The 25,000-nt window shown below is 39.1% G+C and overlaps 3 protein-coding genes across 3 annotated transcripts in view; 1 reads left to right on the forward strand and 2 right to left on the reverse strand.

The window, feature by feature from the left end:
* LOC135100412 (uncharacterized) overlaps positions 1-25,000 on the reverse strand; it is a 76,750-nt gene that overhangs the window by 27,107 nt on the left and 24,643 nt on the right. The window lies entirely within an intron of this gene.
* On the forward strand, positions 21,376-24,199 carry LOC135100411 (uncharacterized). The gene is made up of 3 exons (XM_064003244.1): positions 21,376-21,981; positions 22,420-22,580; positions 22,996-24,199. The coding sequence occupies exons 1-3, from the start codon at positions 21,507-21,509 to the stop codon at positions 23,974-23,976; spliced, it is 1,617 nt and encodes a 538-aa protein (XP_063859314.1). The 5' UTR covers positions 21,376-21,506; the 3' UTR covers positions 23,977-24,199.
* The window catches only part of LOC135100410 (uncharacterized), a 3,227-nt gene continuing 2,388 nt past the window's right edge, over positions 24,162-25,000 (reverse strand). Inside the window, exon 3 of the mRNA XM_064003243.1 lies at positions 24,162-25,000. This exon is cut by the window's right edge and continues 373 nt beyond it. Within this exon, the coding sequence (XP_063859313.1) occupies positions 24,413-25,000 (588 nt within the window). The 3' untranslated portion in view covers positions 24,162-24,412.

The raw sequence follows: 25,000 nt of genomic DNA on the forward strand, positions 1-25,000 counted from the left end.
GGTGGTGCTTGCTAACTAATGAATTTTCAACAGTTTTACTTTGGCGGCAGTTACATACAGAGCAACTCAACTCAAGTCAAGGTCGCCAGGAGCATGATTCGACGTAACGATTTTCCAGAACAACTACCTGAAATACAGACGCAATTAAACCTGACTTGTGCCGCGGTGGAAGTTACATGAGGCAGCAGCAGCAGCAGGAAGAGGAGGATAAACGGGCGGGACGCAGACCCAGAGTTTGTTGGACGGAATGAGGAAGAGGCGGCGATGGTAACTTGAAAGGGAAAGGAAGCACGGAGCGGAGGGACAAGGGAGAGTATTTAGGAGGAAGGAAATGGGGCAAAAAGTTTAAAGGTGAAGAGAAAAAAAAAAAAAAAAAAAAAAAAAAAGCGGCACAGGGAAAAGGGGACGCGTGGTTAGACTAGCTGGGATGGTGAGACGTTGGGGAGAGGGAGGGAATGGGGGGAGAGGCGTGCAACCAATGGTCCGAAAAGGGAAAGCGTTGAAACCTCACAAAACAGGAGGAATAAAGAAGAGTCATGATGGAGGCACTGAAGCTCATGCGTGGCGCACCTCAAACAGAAATGCAACGTATTCATTACTCGATATTTTGTTTCTCTCTTCCTCCTCTCTAATGAGTGGACTGACCTTTCCCTTTCTATTACAATGGAAAACTAATAGAAAAGGATAAAAACGGGAATTCAGAAGTAGTCGTGCCATTGTTGGGATTAGTAACGACATGCTTTTTCATCCACCAGGTGTTAAATTCCTTCCTAGACTGTTTCCTAGACTGACGGATTAATCTGCTCCCTTTATCAGGAGAGAGTTTTTACAATTCTGTTTTCTCTCTTTGTTTTTTTTTTTTTTTTTCCTCCTCCCGTTTGTTTCGCTCATGCATTTCTCTCTATTTCCCTCCGGTCTGTTTTTGCATTCTCTTTTTCTCCATTCTTCCTCTTTCTCTTTTTTTTCCCCCTGTCTTTTGTCCATCTGGTATTCTTTATAATTTTCTCATTTTTTTTCGTGTGTCCATTTCAATACTCTTACTTTTCTACTTTTACCTTTTAGTTTTCACTTTTATTTCTCTGTTTCTTCCTCGTATGTGAGTTTTAAACTTTGAGTCTTCCTATTTCTTTCACATTTTTTTTTTTTCAGAGATATAACACATTAAATTTGTTGATCTTTGCTCCATATTGCTACCGGTAAGCAGTCGTTGATCAGAACGGTCCAAATTATGATATTCCGGGAGATGGTTATTTGTGATCAACCCAGCAGGCCATTGCCAAAGTTACATCGCCTCCTGTTGAATTAATCACTTTTGATCGTCACACACAATCAGTATGTAATACTGACGCTCTTTAATTTACAAAAATATCAAAGACAACAGGGAATCAATGTATCTTTCCTTTGCAAAGGATTTCTCTGAAAAATAACACACACACACACACACACACACACACATCATAATATATATATATATATATATATATATATATATATATATATATATATATATATATATATATATATATATATATATATATATATATATATATATATATATATATATATATATATATAATGAATAAATAAATAAGTAAAATAAAAATAGAAATAATGCAGGCATTAAGAGATTTGAAACACTCGACTATTTTGAGGTATGTTTAGAAAGTCTACCCGAAAGTTGCACTAGACATTGTCTTGGCACAACGACAAGAAGCTACAGGACTCATAGGTTATAGTTTTTTTTTTTTTCTTTGAATATACATTTGGTAGAAGAATCAATTGACAAGGCTGCCACATCATAGTGAAGGATTAGCCTCGTTTCGTGTGATCTGTGGGTTATTTTGGTGAGCGGTGAGTAGGTAGATAAAAGGCGGATATGGTGATGACTAGTTAATAGAAGGGGTGGTGATGACTAGTGGTGGTGACTATGAAGATAACAATGGTGATGATGATGACGATGATGATGGTAATGATGATGACAATGGTGATGATATTGATGATGACATTGATGGCAATGATGGAGGAGGAAACACATCAGTTTTTAAAGAGGTAAGCGGTAGGAAGAGGAGGAGGAGGAGGAGGACGAGGAGCAGAAACATCATGATGATAATGATGAAGATAGTGTTCATCATGGAACAGACATAATGTGAAAAAAAGAAAAGAAAAAAAAAAAAAAAAAAAAAAAAAAAAAAAAAATATATATATATATATATATATATATATATATATATATATATATATATATATATATATATATATATATATATATATATATATATATATATATATATATATATGTAAGGTAGATAGGAAACAGGGAAGCAAGATGATGATGATGGAAAAGAAAATTGGCAGAATTATAAGAAATACGTAGGAAGAGGAAGAAGAGGAAGAGGAGGAAAAGGAAGGAAAGGAGGAGGAGGAAGAGAAGGAGGAGGAGGAGGAGGAGGAGGAGGATTTGGAAGAGGAGGAGGAGCATGTGTTCCTGTCGCTATGTAAAACACGTGTTGCTGAGCAAACACAAAGCTCACACACCTTTTTAGAGAAACCTTTTCTGTGAACAACAACCATTTATACTTAGAATGTCTGCTTTGCCCTCTCTCTCTCTCTCTCTCTCTCTCTCTCTCTCTCTCTCTCTCTCTCTCTCTCTCTCTCTCTCTCTCTCTCTCTCTGTGTGTGTGTGTGTGTGTGTGTGTGTGTGTGTGTGTGTGTGTGTGTGTGTGTGTGTGTGTCAGTTGCCTCAGACGCCAATGTTTCAGTGAGGAAAAGAAGATGAGGTTTAGTAGAAGAGAGGTGATGTTCTACAAATTGAAAATTAGATCTGAGACCACAAATGATGCAGAAATTAATGAAGAAAAGTTAAGAGGGGTGTCAAGACACTTAGGGTCGATACAAGAAGAGCAGTCCGACCTGGGGACATCTGTGGTCCCCTCCCCGGGTGGAGACTCCGAGGTATTATTATGATGGCCATCACAATGACAACTGACAGGAAACGCTAAAGTGGTCGGCAAGACGTAAGGGAGAAGTGAGTCACTGTCACTAATTTTCAGTAGGAATTGACTATGAAAACTGTTGTAGACAATCCCTATAAAAGCAATACTGAGACTGACTACGAAAGGTTAACCCTCGACATTACCGTTATGCTGAGAGCATAACAAAAGTGATAGTGTCTGGCATGGAGGCGTACATTCCTCTTTTTCTCAACCTAAACCTTCCAAAACTTGCAAGACTTTTCTCGTGCTAAACATGATGGAGAGGTAGCCCACTAAAGGTACTTGATCCTTCAATCACCAGAATCTCTGCGCTTCATATTTCTGCCAGGGACCATGCCAAGTCTTCGCTCAAACCTTTACTAAAAACTCTACCTTGGACGATTCAGGGTTTGTTCCTCCCTTTCCTCCACCCTCTGACTACTTCATGCGACCAATTAAAAGTCTTCACAATGATGTTTTCCATGCCCTGGCTAACCTCGAAAGGCTTATGGACCTGATGGGGTCCCTCCTATTGTTCTCAGAAACTGTGTCTCCGTGCTTGCACCTTGAATAGTCAAACTCTTTCAACTCTGTCTGTTAACATCTACCTTTCCTTCTTGCTGGAAGTTTGCCTACATTCAGCCTGTTCCCAAAAAAGGATGACCGTTCTAATCCCTCAAACTACCGCCCTGTTGCTTTAATTTCCTGCCTTTCTAAACTTTTTAATTTATCCTCAACAGGAAGATTCTTAAACATCTATCACTTTACAACCTTCTGTCTGGTCGTCAGTATGGGTTCTGTCAAGGCCGCTCTACTGGTGATCTTCTGGCTTTCCTTACTGAGTCTTGGTCATCCTCGTTTAGAGATTTTTGTGAAACGTTTGGTGTTGCCTTAGACATATCAAAAGCTTTTGAAAGAATATGGCACAAAGCTTTCATTTCCAAACTATCCTCCTACGGCTTCTATCCTTCTCTCTGTAACTTCATCTCAAGTTTCCTTTCTGACCGTTCTATTGCTGCTGTGGTAGACGGTCACTGTTTTTTTCCTAAATCTATTAACAGTGGTGCTCCTCAGGGTTCTGTCCTGTCACCCACTCTCTTCCTATTATTCATCAATTATCTTCTAAACCAAACTTCTTGTCCTATCCACTCCTACGCTGATGATACCACCCTGCACTTTTCTACGTCTTCTCATAGACATCCAACCCTTCAGTTCATGAAGCGAAACCACAGAACGCCTGACTTCTGATCTCTCTAAAATTTCTAATTAGGGCAGAGCACACTTAGTATTGTTCAGTGCATCAAAAACTCAATACCTCCATCTATCAACTCGACACAAGCTTTCAGACAACTATCCCCTCTTCTGCAGCGACACTCAACCGTCCCCCTCTTCTACACTGAACATTCTTGGTTTGTCCTTTACTTGAAACTTCACATCTCATCTCTAGGTAAAACAGCTTCTATGAAATTAGGCGTTCAGGGTCTTCTCCGCCAGTTTTTTTTTTTTTTTTTTCTCACCCCCTATCCCCAAGCTGCTGTGTACAGGGGCCTTATCCGTCCATGTAAAGGCTATGCTTCACATTTATTGGGGGGTTCCACTCACACCGCTCTTTTAGACAGAGTGGAATCAAAAGCCTTTCGTCTTATCAACTCCTCTTCTCTAACTGACTGTCTTCAGCCTCTTTTTCATCGCCGCAATGTTGCATCTCTTGTTATCTTCTACTGCTATTTTCATGCCAACTGCTCTTCTGATCTTGCTAACTGCATGTCTCCCCTCCTCCCTCGGCCTCGCTGCACAAGACTTTCTTCTTTCTCTCACTCCTATTCTGTCCACCTCTCAAATGCAAGAGTTAACCAGTATTCTCAATCATTCATCCCTTTCTCTGGTAAACTCTGGAACTCCCTGCCTGCTTCTGTATTCCACCTATGTTGCGAGGTTGTAAGTAGAAATTATTCCTCAAATCTATAATCAGTAAGGCATAGTAAATAGGAAATGAGACTTCAGAGTAACCAGAAAGGAAAACTGTAAGTCACAAAATTCATAGTATGTTATATTCTTTGATAATTGCGGGTGTACGCAGCAGCCATGGCCTTGAGACGTAAGGTGTTGCCAGATGTACATCCAACCTTTTACCTGAACGTACAGTTCTCGTTTATTTATAGGTATTTTTAATGTAAAGACGTACTGATTTATTGCACATACTGTAAGGTTGTGAAAGTATATGTAGAGGTGAGATTAAAAGCTTTAAAAAATATAAAAGTAAAATTCCGCTTCCCAAGTCTGATATCGTGGGCTCTGAGGAGGGAAACAATCCTGGAATCAAAATCGCATGGTAGCCACACTTGCATTCATACCATGGGAATAATATATATATATATATATATATATATATATATATATATATATATATATATATATATATATATATATATATATATATATATATATATATATATATATATATATATGAATCGACTTGTTATTTTCCTTTTTCTGTCATTTTACGGGGTAAATAAAAAGCTTAGGAAAAAGAAATGCAGCCTGACAAGACCACTATCTCTGACAAAGCGCAACACTGTACTGGTTAAAAGTTTTTCCTTTGAAATGTTATTACAAGTTTTCTTTTCTGTGATGCCTGTCAGCACTACGTATATTTTACTTTGTTTATGCACATCTTAACACTGTTCCTCGAATACACCTTGCTGTGGCTCTTATGGTCTCTGATGCTGGATGTGAGGCTTAAAATTTCGTTACTTTATGGTGCAAACGTTTCTTATGAAGATTTAACGATAGGAGTTCGTTAAAACATTTTCCAGAAGTATTTCTCAAATTTCTTCGCTAAGTTTAAATGGCATACGCATGTATAACATTAGCTTCTCTGAAGGACGACCAGAAATACACATCCTATTTTCCCAGAATTCAAAGAGGTATCTCTTGAATTCTTTGCTCTGTGGACGTGCTCTCGCTCCCTACCGTGTCATGAAATGAAAACAAACAGAGGCACAAAGCATTACTTTTCCCAGGTGGTCTGTTGATGCAGTTATGAATAAAGAAGCATAAAATTTAAGTTAAGAGCATGACATAATCCACTTCTCAACTCTCTTTCAAAACAAATACCACCTGGTAAAGTAGAGCAGGAAATCGACTGCCTGCAAAGTATGGGTGACACACTGAAGGCACGGCTGCACTAACTCACTTTGCCAGAAACAATGAACGCAGAGCAACATAACGTAGGTCAGGTGAGGGCACAACTGCTGAGCAAGGTCAAGGCCACGCTTCTTGAATTTTCCTGGTCAGGTTCTGGTCAACGGACTTGCCAGCGTCCCGACTCATGGTCCGCCTGACGCTCGCCTGCAATCCGGTGACACACGGCGTCCAGGGAACCATTTGTCACTCCCACAGTCGGCTCAGGTCGGGTTGATGCTGCAATGGAGAACCCCCTTAGGTTTGCGGCACTGCACCGTAAGCCTCCAGCCAACAGCCGTGCAGGGAAGCACATTCATAGCCGCACCTCCCCACCTGCCGCCTTAATGAATATGGCATTACTAACGTCTGGACTGTTACGGCCAGCAATGATCGCAGCCTGACATGCACTCTCAACACTCAACACTCTCCTCCTGGCAGTTACTGATTAACTTATTTGTGAGTTTCTCGCTTTGTTCTGTCATTGAACAACTACAAGGCTACCAACAAAACATTAATGAAATCCTCAGATATTGCAAAATCATTTCATCTTTAGATTTTTCTCTGCATGTTGAATATTTACGTTACGAAATGAACACATTGTACATTTCATTTCAAGATATTTTCTTGTCACTATAATACTGAATAAAAAAAAAAATAAATAAAATAAAAAATAAATAAATAAATAAATAAAAAAAAAAAAAAAAAAAAAAAAAAATATATATATATATATATATATATATATATATATATATATATATATATATATATATATATATATATATATATATATATATATATATATATATATATATATATATATATATATATATTTTCTGGGTAACGAGAAACAACACGTTCATAAGGATTTACGTAAATTACAACTGTATATATATATATATATATATATATATATATATATATATATATATATATATATATATATATATATATATATATATATATATATATATATATATATATTATAACAACCCTCGAGCTCATGGGACTTGGCTCCCTCATCCGCCACTCCTGGAGACGCCCGCAGGTTGGGAATCTCGATCTACCGCTCCACTTACATCGGGGCTTCAGACTCAAGCCTCGGGCACCAAACCCAAGCCACCTCCTGCCTTATGGTCGACACCTCAGGAGTCTACTAGTACACAGCAGAGGATCTACTTCCCTCTCCCGGGAGCTTGGATTCTGGGTCATCTTTCACACAAGCATAGCAGAACACTCACAACACTCGTGCACACACATTCACGTCTCCACTCATTACACCTGTGCTACCCTCACGTCGACACGCCACACGTTACACCTGCGCACACCCTCGTTATACAAGTGCTACACTCACGCCACACTCTCACACACACACACACACACACACGCATAGACAACTGCTGAGCCCGTGCCATCACTACAAGTATTTCATACTATATATTGTTAATTTATTGTCCTACTTCATTCTTGTTCTTTTTTTAATTTTTATTGTTCCTATTCAATATATATATATATATATATATATATATATATATATATATATATATATATATATATATATATATATATATATATATATATAATCATATATCGTTGTTGGAGTTCCTAGTGTTTTAAGTTGAAGCATTTTGTATGTCGGAGCCTGCCATCCTCTAGATTTACTGGCACACGGCTCGTGACAGGAGCACACACACCAAATACACTCAGGGAAACACACTCCGAAGCAACATTTTCACTACACAATACGCACAGCACACACTGCCGAAGAATCTTTACATCCACAAATATGCAGCAGCATAATCAGAAGAAACCAGGATGCCACAATATCGGTGAATTCAACCTCAAACAGTTGACGTGTAGACACGAGCACAGGCTGAGGTGTGAAGGATGCCATACACTTGGACACAAATCTCGCCAATCTAGTTACTACAGCGGCTAGGGATGTGGCGGGGAAGATGCTGCCGATGACATTAACCATCTTGTAAATGAAAGAAATATCGATTTGTTGTGTGTTACCGAGACGTGGCTTCGTAATGAAATTCCTGATGAACATTTAACTGTACAACACACAGGTGTGATGGTGGACGTGGAGGAGGAGTCTGCATATATGTAAGCAAGCAACTGAAGGTAAGTGTGATAAAACTACCTACTCCTAAGCAACCCGGTGTCCAGGACTTATGGACGAGTGAACAGTGCAGTAAGTTGGCAGCTTTTATTATAGGTTGTGTTTAAAGACACCCCAAGGCCACACCTTCCTCTTCTGAATATGTCCAAGATGTGTTGAAACAAATGTCTGTATGTAAGAAATGGCTTTATATGTTGATGTGATTTTAATGATGGTTTATTTTCTAAGAAAAACAAAATTGATGGTATTATCAGAAATAGCAGACTCACACCAATGATAAATGAACCCACTAGGATGACGTCAACCACAGCCACAGTGCTGGATGTGATCATCACTAATAAACCAGAAAGTGTTTTGGCCACCTCTGTTGTTCCCGGGCCAGCACCTGATCATGACCTAATTGGCATTACAATAAATATCAAGAAGACGGAGAGAGCATGAACTAAAATCTTTTCGTCACCTTGGTAAATATAACAAGGACGCTTTGTGAGCTACTCCTGCCAGAACCCCATCATTTTGATCAAATACTGACCACAGGCCACGCTGATCTACAACTTGATATTTTAATACTAATTTTATGAGTTGTCTGGATGCGTGTGCTCCTTTAGTAACTAAGGCAGCAAGCAGACCTGCAGCGCCTTGGCTCACTGAGGGTTTGCGTGTAGCAGTGAGGCAGCGTGACGACACCCGCACCAAGCTGAGGAGAGACAGACACAATATTTGTCTGCAAAAGCAATACACGAATGAAAAGAAAGAAATAAAGTCTCCTATTGGTGCTGTTAAAATACAATTATCTTAAAAAGTCTAATAAGAGCAAGCAAAATTCATCGGCCATATTAATAAGAGCAAGCAGAATTCATCGTCCATATGGAATGTGATAAAATAATTAGTTCCCAGCAAGAAAAGCAGCTCGAGAAAAACATGAACTTCATAATGACTTTCAAAAAGCAGAATGATTTAATAATTTCTTTGCCAATGTAGGAAAGACAGCATGTGACAACGCAGCAGACAGTACAGAGCAATCAGTGCTCCCCCCTGGACCCTTCTCTTTGTAAAGTGCAGTAGTGTGACTGAAAAATTCAGACCCAAGCCAGTAGACACCAACACACTCATATTAACAGTAAAAAGTCTTAACCAAACACGTTCTGTGGGCTCAGATGGAATTTTGCTCAAATTTATCAAGGATGCCTTATATTCTATTGCATCTTACCTGCCATGCGTCATAAATGGCTCAAATGTTACCGGAGTATTTCCTCAGGCTTGGAAAACCGCATGTGTCGTTCCTCTGCTAAAGAAAGGTGATTTTAATGATTCAAACAATTATCGTCCTGTTCCTTTTGCGGATGACACAAAGGTAGGTAAATTAATTAGGTCAGAATCGGATGCCATCACCTTGCAGGCAGATTTAGATAGAATGAATGAATGGACGGATAGATGGCAAATGCAATTTAATATCAATAAATGCAAAGTGCTTAGCGTAGGTAGAGGAAACCCACACAATAGGTACACATTAAACAACCAAACTCTGGTAGGTACAGGGTACGAGAAAGATTTAGGAGTTATAGTTAGCTCTGAATTCCGTCTAAGAAAACAATGCATAGAGGCCAGAAACAAGGCAAATAGGGTACTAGGATTAATTTCTAGGAGTGTTAAAAGTAGAAGGCCGGAAGTAATATTAAAGTTATACTTGGCGCTGGTCAGACCTCATCTAGACTACGCTGTGCAGTTCTGATCCCCACATTACAGGAAAGATATAGGTCTATTAGAATCAGTACAAAGGAGAATGACTAAAAGGATACAGGGGATGAGGAGTATTCCTTACGAGGCGAGGTTGAAGTTGTTAAATTTACATTCTTTCGAGAGACGTAGGTTAAGAGGGGACCTGATAGAAGACTTTAAGTGGTATAAGGGTTATAACAAGGGAGATGTAAGCAAAATTATTAGGATCAGCAACCAGGCCAGAACAAGAAATAACGGGTTCAAACTTGAAAAATTTAGGTTTAGGAAGAAGATAGGAAGAAATTGGTTCTCAAATAGAGTGGTAGATGAGTGGAACGGACTCGGTAATCATGTAGTTAGTGCTAGGACATTAGAGAGCTTTAAGAGAAGATTAGACAAGTTTATGGATGGGGATAATAGATGGAAATAGATAGGTATATTTCATACAGGGACTGCCACGTGTAAGCCTGGTCGCTTCTTGCAGCTTCCCTTATTTCTTATGTTCTTTTTTTTTTTTTTTTTTTACCGGTGCTCTCCAAAATATTTGAAAAAAAATTGTATGTCAACAACTTTTGGAATTTTTAGAGGATAACAAATACATTTCTAACAGCCAGCATGGCTTTAGACTTCATCTCTCTACTGAGTCTGCGCTAACTATTATAACAGATAATATTTACAATAATATTGACCACAAGAGAGTGTCATTGTTGACGCAGTGTGATTTGTCTAAGGCATTGGACAGTGTCAGCCATGATAACCTCCTGGCAAAGTGTTCTCACCTCAACATAGACTCCTTCAACAACTATTTATACAATATGACTCTGTCAGTCAAACTGCAAAGGGCAACACCTGCTAAAGTAAATGTCCATTTCGGTGTCCCTCAAGGCTCCATTCTTGGACCAGTACTGTCCACTATACATGTTAATGACATGGCTAAGTGCACCAGTGACTGTATTTTAGTTCAGTACGCGAATGACACTCAGTTTCTTCTCTAGGTGTGCTACAGCACACCTAGAGAATATCATTAAAGAAGACCAAACCATTCTTGTTAAGGCAAAAGAATATTTTCTCAAGAATGGATTAATGACCAACACTAATATAACACTGTGCATATTTCTCGGTGGCAGACACTTGCTGTCATAGCTGCCTCAAGACACTGTCATTAAATATGATAGTACTTTTTATATAATTTATTTATTTATTTATTTATTTTTCACTATAATCTTAGTTTTACTATGGCTTATGACAACGTTTTATTAAATTTTACTAAAATTTTATTTATCTGTATTTGCACTTTTATTTCGTGCTTTACCTTTGTGTTACTCTGTGCTCTCTTACTATAAACTTTTATTTGTCCAGTTAAATGTTTACCGATGTTTAGTAATGACATTTTACAATGACTTTTACATGTTGTGATATCAGTCATTAGGGCAATGATGTACACAAAAGAATGAATACAATTTCCCATCCAGCGGTGTAGAGCACAACCATTGGGCTCTCGCAGAGTTTTGAGCTTCAGAGATTTGAATGTTAAGCAATTTCTCGATGTGCGTGGTGCTTCTATTGTTGAATTACTGACACCTTCCCTCGTTAGTCGCCTTCCATCAATAATTGACCTCTCTATAAAGAGTTGCATAATGATAAGACCACCATAGATGACAGTGAAGGAAGGAATGTGAAGCAGCACAGAGACGGACAGACATGGACACGTGGGAACACGAGGGAGGCTGCAGGAAGGCGTATATATTATGTGGGCGATGTGTGAACCGCTGATTGTATAAGCAAAGAGAAATACTCACTTTATTCCACTGTGACTGCTTTTAGCCAAAGGGATTGTTAATACTGCTGCTACTAATAATAATATTAATAACAACAATATTTATTTATTTATTTTTTTTTTTACAACAATATACCTCGTAATTATCGAACTTGTACCAAGTCGCAAATTTATGTAACCTCCCTTTTTTATTGCCATTTAATGGCATTCGAGAGTTTACAATACGTATAAGTCTTCAGTGTCCATAACACTGCTAGCACTACTTGTAGTAGTAGTAGTAGTAGTAGTAGTAGTAGTAACTACTTATCATCAGCCACTTGGCGTAATGATTGTTACACTGAGTTCATAATATGTCAGTATATCCTGAAATTGCTCAGTTTTTTGTGATGAGACAGAAAACGATCCCTTGTGTAAGATAAACTATAGTATATCTATCCCTGGGTTTGTTAAGCTGAAGCACTACACGTTACGTAGTGGAATTTGAAAATAAAAGGAATTCAAATTGCTACATCAAAACAATGAACACTAATGAAAAGTTAAATGCTAGGAAGATTGGTGCAGAGAAAGATACAGGCGGTGTTTCCAGGCGGTTCCTCCTTTGAAGACCAAGAGATTGATCTCAAAGTGTGAGACCTGCTGGATCACATTTGACAGTCACACACAACATCCTTCATGTTTTCTCTAATGCTAACTCGCTTGAAGAGGGCAGAACAGGCAGGCAGAGCTCACTGCCTTAATGAATGATTGCCTCACAGACACACGCACATTTGAGGGCAACAAACACAGGCAACACCCGAGGCGCTCACAGCAAAAGGTTCCCACCTCGCCTCGCTGGCAAACTGATTCCTCGACTCGCGTCAACCCAACTCATTTTTCATCGCAAGTCGGCAATTTTCTTTTCGCTGCAAAATTAAATCACTTTTGGAAACTTGGGACCAAATTTATTCAGGCCGGAGAAAGACTTGGTGGACGCGGTGGAGGAGCAGGCGGCCGACTGGAGCTGGCTGGATCTGGGCCCAAGGTCCACGCCAGCCTCCTCTTCTGCTCCACCTATGAAATTGTTAGCGTCACTTGCAGCCCCTGACAGCCCAAGGAGACGCCACCACACACCCTACGGCAAATACTGCCAGCCCAGGAGCCCTTTAGAGGAGGACTGTGCTTCCTCCATGGCAGTGTCCGGCGAATGGTGGGTGGCTCTTGGTCACCATCACCTCGCGTTCACTGTGAGGGGCTGCAAGCGTCCACGCCATTGCCCATTGGATTTAAATGGACCCTGAAGGGGAGAAGGCTATGTATCGTGTATCATCATTGTGGAACGCATCGTGTATCATCATTGTGGAACGCATCGTGTATCATCATTGTGTATTATCATCGTGTATTATCATCGTGGAACGCATCGTGTATCATAATTGTGTATTATCATCGTGTATTATCATCGTGTATTATCATCGTGGAACGCATCGTGTATCATAATTGTGTATTATCATCGTGTATCATCATCGTGTATTATCATCGTGTATTATCATCGTGGAACGCATCGTGTATTATCATCGTGGAACGCATCGTGTATTATCATCGTGTATTATCATCGTGGAACCCATCGTGTATTATCATCGTGTATTATCATCGTGTATTATCATCGTGTATTATCATCGTAGAACCCATCGTGTATTATCATCGTGTATTATCATCGTGGAACGTATCGTGTATTATCATCGTGTATTATCATCGTGTATTATCATCGTGTATTATCATCGTAGAACCCATCGTGTATTATCATCGTGGAACGTATCGTGTATTATCATCGTGTATTATCATCGTGTATTATCATCGTGTATTATCATCGTGTATTATCATCGTGTATTATCATCGTGTATTATCATCGTGTATTATCATCGTGTATTATCATCGTGTATTATCATCGTGTATTATCATCGTGGAACGCATCGTGTATTATCATCGCGTATTATCATCGTGTATTATCATCGTGGGACGCATCGTGTATTATCATCGTGTATTATCATCGTGTATTATCATCGTGTATTATCATCGTGGGACGCATCGTGTATTATCATCGCGTATTATCATCGTGTATTATCATCGTGGGACGCATCGTGTATTATCATCGTGTATTATCATCGTGTATTATCATCGTGTATTATCATCGTGGAACGCATCGTGTATTATCATCGCGTATTATCATCGTGTATTATCATCGTGGGACGCATCGTGTATTATCATCGTGTATTATCATCGTGTATTATCATCGTGGAACGCATCGTGTATTATCATCGTGTATTATCATCGTGTATTATCATCGTGTATTATCATCGTGGGACGCATCGTGTATTATCATCGTGTATTATCATCGTGTATTATCATCGTGGAACGCATCGTGTATTATCATCGTGTATTATCATCGTGGGACGCATCGTGTATTATCATCGTGTATTATCATCGTGGAACGCATCGTGTATTATCATCGTGTATTATCATCGTGGAACGCATCGTGTATTATCATCGTGTATTATCATCGTGTATTATCATCGTGTATTATCATCGTGGAACGCATCGTGTATTATCATCGTGTATTATCATCGTGTATTATCATCGTGTATTATCATCGTGGGACGCATCGTGTATTATCATCGTGTATTATCATCGTGGAACGCATCGTGTATTATCATCGTGTATTATCATCGTGTATTATCATCGTGTATTATCATCGTGGGACGCATCGTGTATTATCATCGTGTATTATCATCGTGTATTATCATCGTGGGACGCATCGTGTATTATCATCGTGTATTATCATCGTGTATTATCATCGTGGAACGCATCGTGTATTATCATCGTGTATTATCATCGTGTATTATCATCGTGTATTATCATCGTGTATTATCATCGTGTAACGCATCGTGTATTATCATCGTGCATTATCATCGTGTATTATCATCGTGGAACGCATCGTGTATTATCATCGTGTATTATCATCGTGTATTATCATCGTGTATTATCATCGTGGAACGCATCGTGTATTATCATCGTGTATTATCATCGTGTATTATCATCGTGGAACGCATCGTGTATTATCATCGTGTATTATCATCGTGTATTATCATCGTGTATTATCATCGTGGAACGCATCGTGTATTATCATCGTGTATTATCATCGTGTATTATCATCGTGGGACGCATCGTGTATTATCATCGTGTATTATCATCGTGTATTATCATCGTGGAACGCATCGTGTATTATCATCGTGTATTATCATCGTGTATTATCATCGTGTATTATCATCGTGTATTATCATCGTGGAACGCATCGTGTATTATCATCGTGCATTATCATCGTGTATTATCATCGTGTATTATCATCGTGGGACGCATCGTGTATTATCATCGTGGAACGCAATGTGTATTATCATCGTGTATTATCATCGTGTATTATCATCGTGGGACGCATTGCATCATGTAATCATCGTTGTATCATCGCTTTACTTACACTAACACAACACAAAACTACACAACACACGGAAGAGAACCTTTTTGGGGAGAAAGGAACTTCTTTCATCACACACAACACAACACAACACACAACACAACACAACACACACACGGAAGAGGACCTCTTTGGGGAGAGAGGATCATCTTTCATCACACACAACACAACACAACACAACACACAACACAAACACAACACACACACACACACGGAAGAGGACCTCTTTGGGGAGAGAGGATCATCTTTCATCACACACAACACAACACAACACAAACACAAACACAACACAACACAAACACACAAACACACACACACACACACACACACACACACACACACACACACACACACACATATAATATTATCTAATAAAATAACATGATAATTACAAACACAGCAACAATAGTGAGTGATCATGACAATATGTAATGCTACAAAGGGTTCCTGGCTGCAGTGACTCAAATTCCATTCACATTGTGTCACTCGCCTGCAGCTCAGCAAAATAATCTTTCAAGACATCACTGCCATCAGCGGAATCACTGTTGAAGAGAAACTGATTCCGTGTTCGTTTCAGTGCCACAGTAACCTCTCCATGGTGAAAGTATCCTTTGAAGGACTGAGTTACCTCCTGCAGATGCTTTCTCACTTCAGTCACAAAGAGCAATTCATACGTCTGTCAGGAAATGCAGAGTTCAGACCATCCAACAGTCTATATGATCACGGCTCCTGACTTGTAGTCCCTTAGTAGCACTGCTGTTACCGCTTGCGGGGGAGGAAGTGAAAGAGTGAAGATGAGAAGGTGAAGGAGGGAAGATGAGAGGATAGAGGAGGCGGGGAAGGAAGGGGAGGAAGTGAAGGAGTGAAGATGAGAAGGAAGAAGTGAAGGAGTGAAGATGAGAGGGAAGAGGAGGAGCAGGTGGGAGAGTGAGTCGTGAGGGTGTTTACACTGAAAGCTGGTGACCTATGGTTAGTGCCATAATGAAACCCTTGTGGTGGTCAGGTGTTGTGGTGCTCGCCACACTCCTAACGGCAGAAGGGTGGTCGCCACCAACACACACAGACCTGTGTTCTGCACCCGTCGCCCACGCTCATTCACAAAGCCCCAATACGTGTCACGATCCCGGTCATCTTTTCAAGAAAGTGGACGGCACACTGATCCCAGAAAGTTCTAAAGGTGTGGATTTTTAAAGGCCTCGAGTATCTAGCCGACCTATCAGAAATCGCCAGCTATCAAACCCTCTCACAAACCCTCACCTCGGCACAGCACGCCAGAAATCACCTCACTGCCTCATCAATGTTGGGGAGGAAAACACACTTATTCTATATAATAACAGGATATACTAATAATAATGTTAACTCACAAACAAATTGAGGTAGTACACATTAAAGGATATTAGGGAACAAATTTCTAGCCTAGACCAACACAGGATAAATCCCACTCACTCACTCACCATAGATTCCCCGTTTTACTGAGGCTCTTATATCGCCTCCCTTATTGCTCAGAGGCTATGCACATCAATACCTGACATTCCCGTCACTTCACAAACCACTAAAACCCTTTTACTCCTTCAAAGACCGCTGAAATATTTTCCCCAGCTGCGGGAATTTCCCCAGACGCTGACACCGCTGTCACACCGAGCAGCGCCATCAGGCTGCCACAATTGCCGTCACCGTCACGTCTCGTACCTGTGTCCACAGTTGCACAGCAGGGTAAATACAGCATCACGTCCGTTTCTTTCTGGTAAATGAAACTTCCAGACAACTATCCACTCTTCTTCAGTGACATTCAGCTGTCCCCCTCTTCTAATTGATTAACTAATTAATTAAAATTAATAAAACTGAAGAAACTACTAACAACAACACCAACAACAACAACAACAACAACAACAACAACAAATAATAATAATAATAATAATAATAATAATAATAATAATAATAATAATAATAATAATAATAATAATAATAATAATAATGTATTCCCTGGTATTTATATAGGCCTACCATTCTCCCTTGCATTCTCTCCACAGGCCAATTAAAGCATCACAACACAAACATGTACTATCCAGGCAACTCTCTCAAAACACCAGTTCTTTTCACCTCGTCATTTCTTATTCTATCGATCCCACCACGTTACTCCACACACACACACACACACACACACACTCCTCCAACACTTGGTTTCCAGCACACTTAACAGTTTCTTCTCCGCTACTCCCGTGTTCCATGTTTCAGCACCACACAGCACAGCGGATACCACTATTCCCACATATAACTCTCTCTCTCTCTCTCTCTCTCTCTCTCTCTGTACACTCACACCCAGTGTCCTTTGCTTGAGGATCTTTCTTAGTCCATCAAGAACTTTTCCTGCTTCTTTCACTCCGCACTTCACCTCTGTCTCAACTCTTGTGTCCACTGTGACCTGATCCCAAGTACTTGAAACAATCCACCTCTTCCACCTCCTCTCCATTTACTCTTGCATGCCTCCCTCCACTCACTCCACCACCCACTCTCACACATGCCCTGCCATATACACAGAAACGCTTCCCTCCTTCCAACAAGCTGCCTCCAACTCTACAAACTTTGAAAACGTCCCATACTTTTCTTACCAGTCCTATCACACACTTTCCCCAGGTCCTTCACCGCCAAAAAGCTGCACTTCCTTCCCTTTCCAAAAGACATTCCACACTGCTGCCTAACTGCAAAAACCTGATCTACACATCCTCTTCCCTTTCTACAGCTTCACTGCTTCCTTGCCAGTCATAATCCCGTACCTTACGTGTGTAGTCAACTCGTCAATTGTAACAGGAATGTTCCCTGAATCCTGGAAACACGCCATTGTAGTTCCTATTTTCAAGACATGAAATGTTATGGAACCAAAAAATTATCATCCAATATCTCCTCTACCAATTATCTCTCAGGTTCTTGAGAAAGTTATTGGTGGTCAGCTCATCTCATACCTCGAGCACAATGATCTGCTTAGTAAGACACAACACGGGTTCAGACCTAAGCTCTCTACAGAAATCGCTCTTCTTACTTTGTGTAATTCACTGTTTGAAACTATTGACAGGAAAAATATCTCATTAGTAACGCTGTGTGACTTGTCTATAGCATTTGACAGCGTAAATCATAAAATGTTAAAGAAATTCAGAATGTTGCGAATCGATTCCTTTTGGTTCCACAGCTACCTTCTCAATAGAACACAATCAGTCAGAATATGCAAACATGTCTCTAAGAAACTTGACGTTACTTACGGCGTTCCGTAAGGGTCAGTCCTGGGTCCACTACTGTTTTCAGTATTCGTGAATGACCTCTCGCAGCACATCCCCGACTGTCTGGTCATACAGTACGCTGATGACACGCAGCTCATTCACAAAGGAGAAATTACCGGCATTTACGAACTCGTTCACAGGGGAGAGGTGGCTCTATCTCAAGCTAAGGGATATTTTCATTGAAATGGATTAATGCTAAACACTACAAAGACACAATGTGTGTTTGTCGACAGCAAAGGTCTCGTATCTCAGATTCCACCCAACACTTGCTTACAAGTTGCTGACACTAAGATGCTTGAAAAACTTAGGTGTTTACTTTGACTCTCACATAACTTTTAATACTCATGTAAATAAGACGAGTAAGAAAATTTTTAGCACCATATTACATATAAATAGAAGCAAGGATTGTTTTAACAGGAGAGCAATAATTACTCTCGTGCAAACACTAGTACTAAGCATCATCAACTATGGAATAAGGATATGGGGAACAACAAATATCACTCTTATACAACAAACTCAAAAGCTTCAAAACTTTGCTGCAAAAGTTACATTAAGCAGCGGTGCCAAATTTGACCACACCACACCTTTTCTGAGAGAACTTGGCTGGTTGAAAGGCATTGTTACCTACAATATTATCCATGGCAATATCCCTAACCACTTATTCTGCCTGCCGAGAGTGAGTGATGTCTGTACTGCCCCCACTAGACAACAACATAATGTGTGTGAGCCTAACACCAACACCTGTACTGGAGCGAGGTCTCTGCTGGTTGATGGACCAAAATTCTGGAGCTGCCTTCCTCCTTCTATAAGGAATGCACCGTCCATACGAACGTATAAAAAAAAAAAAATGCTGTTCACTTATCTTTTCAACAAACAATTCACTGTACAAATCACCAGCACGCCTTTCTTACATGTAATTCTCTATTCTATACTGTCTCATTTATAGTTTCACACTTTTTATCTATCGTTTTACTTTCATTTTATTCATTTAACTACTGTCTCATTTGTAATTTTACACTCTTTTATCTATCGTTTTACTTTCATTTTGTTCGTTTAACTGTTGTGTCATTTATAATTTTGCACTCTTTTATCTATTGTTTTACTTATAATTTTAATCACATTAATAACATGCACCACTTGTAATAATAATAATAATAATAATAATAATAATAATACGAAGAAGAAGAAGAGAAGAGAAGAGAAGAGAAGAGAAGAGAAGAGAAGAGAATAGAAGAGTAGGGGTATTAGACGAAGAGGAGAAAGTGAAGAAGAAATAGTAGTAGTAGCAGTAGTAGTAGTAGTAATTGTTGTTGGTTTGGTTGTTGTTGTTGTTGTTGTTGTTGTTGTTGTTGTTGTTTTTGTATTAGTAGAGAGAGAGAGAGAGAGAGAGAGAGAGAGAGAGAGAGAGAGAGAGAGAGAGAGAGAGAGAAAGAGAGAGATTCATCATGAAAAAAAAAAAACCGGAGGAGGAGGAGGAGGCGGAGAGAAAAAAAAAAAACATGTACGAGAGAGAGAGAGAGAGAGAGAGAGAGAGAGAGAGAGAGAGAGAGAGAGAGAGAGAGAGAGAGAGAGAGAGAGAGAATTACTATTACAACTACAACTTCTACTATTAATTGCTATTATTATTACATATAACTATCTTACACAGCAGCAGCGGCAGCAGTACTAGAAGTCGTTTTTGTTGTTGTTGTTGTTGTTGCTGCTGCTGTATAAAAAGACTATTTGGCAACTAGTACTATTACCATCACCACCACCACCACCACCACTACTATTATTACTACTTTCAGTGTTTTATCTGTCACCTTTAAGATCACTACTATTATCACTACTACTACTATTACTACTACTACTACTACTACTACTACTACTACTACTACTACTACTATATAATTTATCGATTGTGTCAGTGGTTGTGGTGGTGATTGTGGTAGAGGAAGTGGTGGTGGTGGCTGTGATTGTGAATGGTGGAAAAATTATTATCATTATTATTATTATCATTATTATTAGTTGTAGTAGTAGTACTATTATTAACACACACACACACACACACATAATGAAGTGCCGCCAAACATAGGAAATAGACACTTTTTAACACCAGGAATTACTTTTACATTAACATTTACATTTGTAAAGTAAAGCTATTCTTAGTTAACAGATGCCAACTAAAACTTTACCAAATATAGAGATTCCATACTTAACTGCACATTACACTTATATCTCGCCATTTAACTGCGTTCTCGGCATTAGAATTCACTTAAAGGAAGATTTACTATCACCTATGTGCGTAGCGGGGCTGTGGTGTTGATGGTGGTGGTGGAAATTAGAGACGTGGCAGTGAGGCTGGTAGATACCTATCAGCGCCAGCATTTTTAATTGTCTCCGATTTCCTGGGGCAAAGGGGTGTCTTAGCTAAATTTGAAATCGATGTGCAGGTAATTGCTGCACAAGTGTATCTAAAATTAAAAACATAACCCTTAATATTAATATTCATACTTACTGGTGTATGATAAGGCTTTGTTAATTGAATTATAAGTTAAAACTAGAAATAGTTAATGATTTTTTTTTAAGTACGTATGAACAGTAAAAATAAAAAAAAATGTTGATTTCGGCTTGTGCATTTTATCTGGGAATGTTGAAAAATATCAGGTATCACTGACACGTCCTGTATATGAAAGTAATCAGTGAAATAAAAAAAAAAGAACAGCACCACTGGCGGACGTACGACGTACTTATCTTTATCATGATTCTTCAGTTAAAGAAAGCGCCGCGCGCCGTTAATAGAACTCATCTTGATCATGATTCTTCAGTTAAAGAAAGCGCCGCGCGCCGTTAATAGAAAGGAGTGTAAAGTGTAAACAGTAGCCTCTCAGTTCTGCCGATACAGAGGCCTGACTCAGAAGAAATACTGGGTCAACCTGTACCATCAAGATCAAGCTTGAGCCTGGAAGCTACAAGTATGCCGAATTTTACGTGTGCCGTAGCAGACTGCACATCAGACTCAAGAAAAGGGAAGAGAAAGACAAACCAAGTAACTGAAGATGTCAAACGATTTGTGAGATTTCCAAGTGGAAAAAAGGAACCTAAAAGGAGGAAGATGTGGGAGGAGAGGTGCAGGCGTGCAGGTGGATGGAAAGCAACACAGAATCACGCTGTATGCTCCTTACACTTTTTGGACTGGAACAATGGACCATCACCTGAACATTCAGACCCAATTTTATTCGCTTATAATGGGTGGGGAAGAAACCATCATGCAGTTATTAATAGGAAGGCAAACAGTCTCCAGTGCCAAGGGCAAGATGTCATTGCAGCACCTAACGCCTCAACATCCACACAGTGCAACACTGAAACACAGTTTCCTCAAGAAGAGGTGCTACCCCTGAATGTCCAAGACTGGGGGGAGGTAGAAGTATGCACTGCCACAGAAGATTCAGGTGGGTTACATTTGAGTTATTTTATTTTTAAGATTGTCAAGTTAAGGTTAGGTTGTTGGTTTTTTTCTTTTAGTTAAAAAAGAAAAAAGTTTCAGAGAGAAAACAATTCTTTAACATTGTCTCCTAAATGAAATTTCACTACTTGAGATGTGATCCTAAACTTAGAACAGTGGCTAGTGTTATCTACATATTACCCAAATGCTTAGGTAATCACTCAAATATTCACATGACACCTGATCCATGACTGTGTCAGCACTAAAAGATATCTATTATTTATTAGGCTATGCCTGTACTTTGCAACAGCTAACTATATGATCAAGTAAAACTAAATATGGTAGTTTTTTTTATTATTTGATTATTTATTTATGTATTTTTTGTTTTTTTTACTTCATGCTTGATCACACATGTGATTAATACTTATATTCATATCTTCTACAGATACTACACTTCCTGATGAGAGCTGCAATGTTTTGGGTGACCACACATATGGAGCTTATACCCATAATGAAACTGTTGCAGAGCCAGTAGATGTAGAGGTGCAGACTGACCAGTTTACAACACTTGAGAAAGCTTCACAAACTTATGAGGAAGTACATGAGGTGAGCAAACTATACTTATGCTACATATTCTTATTATTCTTTTATCTTTTTTTCCATCATATTATCGTCATATTATTAGCATGATTTCCCTACCCATCATAATCATGTGTTATTAAGAGAGTGTGAGAGAGAGAGAGAGAGAGAGAGAGAGAGAGAGAGAGAGAGAGAGAGTGAGTGTGTGTGAGGCCGGAGTGACTTGGGTTGAACGAAGGAAAGGCCGGAGTGACTGTGGCCGGAATGACGAGGGGCCGGAGTGACTGGTTCCTAAAGGAATAGTAGGTAACGATGTACCAAGTACATGTGTGCATAGTTTTCCCATACCCTACTACAAATATGGCAGGAACTACATTTTTTAAAAGTTTTACATGCAATAATATGCCCTCCACGCTAATATATTTCTTATTTCTTATTTCAGTGGGAACGTAACAATGTTGTAGAAGACGGAGCATTACGTAACGCCTTTATTCAGAAAATTCTGAGGAGTAGTGAGAGTATTAAAAGATATACAGGCATGGAAGAAAAGGATTTCTTTTATTTGTTTAATTTGATAAAAGATAATGTGACTGACATACATTATTGGAGAGGGCCAAATATTGTCAAGAATGAGAATACACCACCAGGCATTACTAAAGGACATACAAAAAGGAAGTTGTCACGGTTACATGAATATTTAATGACCCTAGTACATATTAGAACAGGATTTGATCTCAGTACTTTAGCAGATCTTTGGGAAGTAGCACGAAGTGTTGCAAGTAGTATCATTATAACTTGGATTAACATACTTTATTTAGTCCTCAAGGACTGGCTTATATGGCCAACTGCAGCACAGGTGCGTGCAAGTTTGCCAAAAGATTTTCCAGAAGAATATTCTGACACACGAACCATCCTAGATTGCACTGAGATATTCACGGTCAAGCCAGCAAATCCTTCAGCTCAGGCTGCCACATATTCCCAATATAAGCATCACAGTACACTAAAAGTACTCATTGGAATTACTCCCACAGGGCTAATAACATTTGTATCAAGTGTGTATGGAGGTAATACATCAGACCGTTATACTGCAGAAGCAGAGTTCATTGATAAAGTTGAGCCAGGTGATGCCATAATGGTGGATAGGGGCTTCAATATTGGTGATCTCATACTCCAGCATGGTGCAAAACTACACATCCCACCATTTACGAGGAAGGAAGCCAGTAAAGGCAGGATGCTCACACAAAGTGAAATTGCAAAAACACGAAGTATAGCAACATTGCGCATACATGTTGAGCGAGCCATCGGAAGAATGAAGACATTTAAACTATTAGGACAGACACTTCACCAAAGGATGTGGCCCCTCATGGATCACATTGTAGTAATAGTTGCAGTATTATGCAATATGATGCCACCACTAGTGTAGATTTGACAGAGCACACAATCTAAAGCAACTTATGTAAAGCTTATTATAATCTAAAGCTTATTTTTATGGGTAGTTATGTAAATAAAATTTGGGTGTTAGGGATCTCTGTAAGAACATCTCTACTCCAACACTTTCAACCATGTATTATCACCTTTGTAATATTAAAGGATATGTAAAGATAGTTCTTTCTTATAATTATTTATTAATAAACGTGTCTGAATCATTGTGGTATGGTAAATAATTTCTGAAAATCAAGAACACAGACTTTATTCCTGAAAAGAAATTTACAATATATTATATACAAACAATACAAATGAAAGTAGCATTAAGAAAAAAAAAACTTACACATTATAAGCAAATAACAAACTGTACAAATAACTATATACAAAACAACCACACCAGGCAGAAACAAATATGCAGTCATTATGAAGACCTCTTAAATATTACTTGCCTCTGGAGTTTCTTTTGAGTTCAGGAGATTTGGCAAGACATATTTATAATAAAAATCCATGGCAATTTCTGCACTGCTATCAAAGAGACTTTTATCAAGATAAATCCTCTGCACTGTTAAATGCGGACTTTTTTGTATGAACATTACAAAATCACACCACTCCATCTCAGCAACACCTAAATGGGCTTGGATTTGTGTGTACCAAGGAGAGGAATTTTTTAGTACAATGCTGTTCTTTTCTCCAAGGGTTACATGGTAGGTATTAGATATAGCTATTTCCCTCCCAGTATGCAATCTGTATTTATGGGAGCACTTTATTTCTAATAACCCCTTGCCACAACATTTACAACTGACAATGCCATCAGGAGTTGCTCGGAATAGTGGATTGTCTTTATTTATAAAAAGTCCACACCCTACAAATTTAAATTGTTTGTGTTTCTTTCTCATTTCTTTTATGTAAAGCTTCTTTGCTATGGGCTCTGTTTCCTTACCATATTTGGTACTCAAATTACCTTGAAAGCCTGAGAGTCCCATTATTTCATTTACTATGTAATTGTTACTTTCACTGTCCCT

Source organism: Scylla paramamosain, chromosome 5 (assembly GCF_035594125.1).
Source record: "Scylla paramamosain isolate STU-SP2022 chromosome 5, ASM3559412v1, whole genome shotgun sequence".
In the NCBI taxonomy this organism is placed as follows: Eukaryota; Metazoa; Arthropoda; class Malacostraca; order Decapoda; family Portunidae; genus Scylla; species Scylla paramamosain.

Bases quoted from the DNA above. Each gene is read 5' to 3' on its own strand.
- LOC135100411 (XM_064003244.1), top strand. From the start codon at position 21,507: ATGCCGAATTTTACGTGTGCCGTAGCAGACTGCACATCAGACTCAAGA. The intron at 21,982-22,419 runs GTGGGTTACATT...TATCTTCTACAG, and splicing joins CACTGCCACAGAAGATTCAG to ATACTACACTTCCTGATGAG. The intron at 22,581-22,995 runs GTGAGCAAACTA...TTCTTATTTCAG, and splicing joins CTTATGAGGAAGTACATGAG to TGGGAACGTAACAATGTTGT.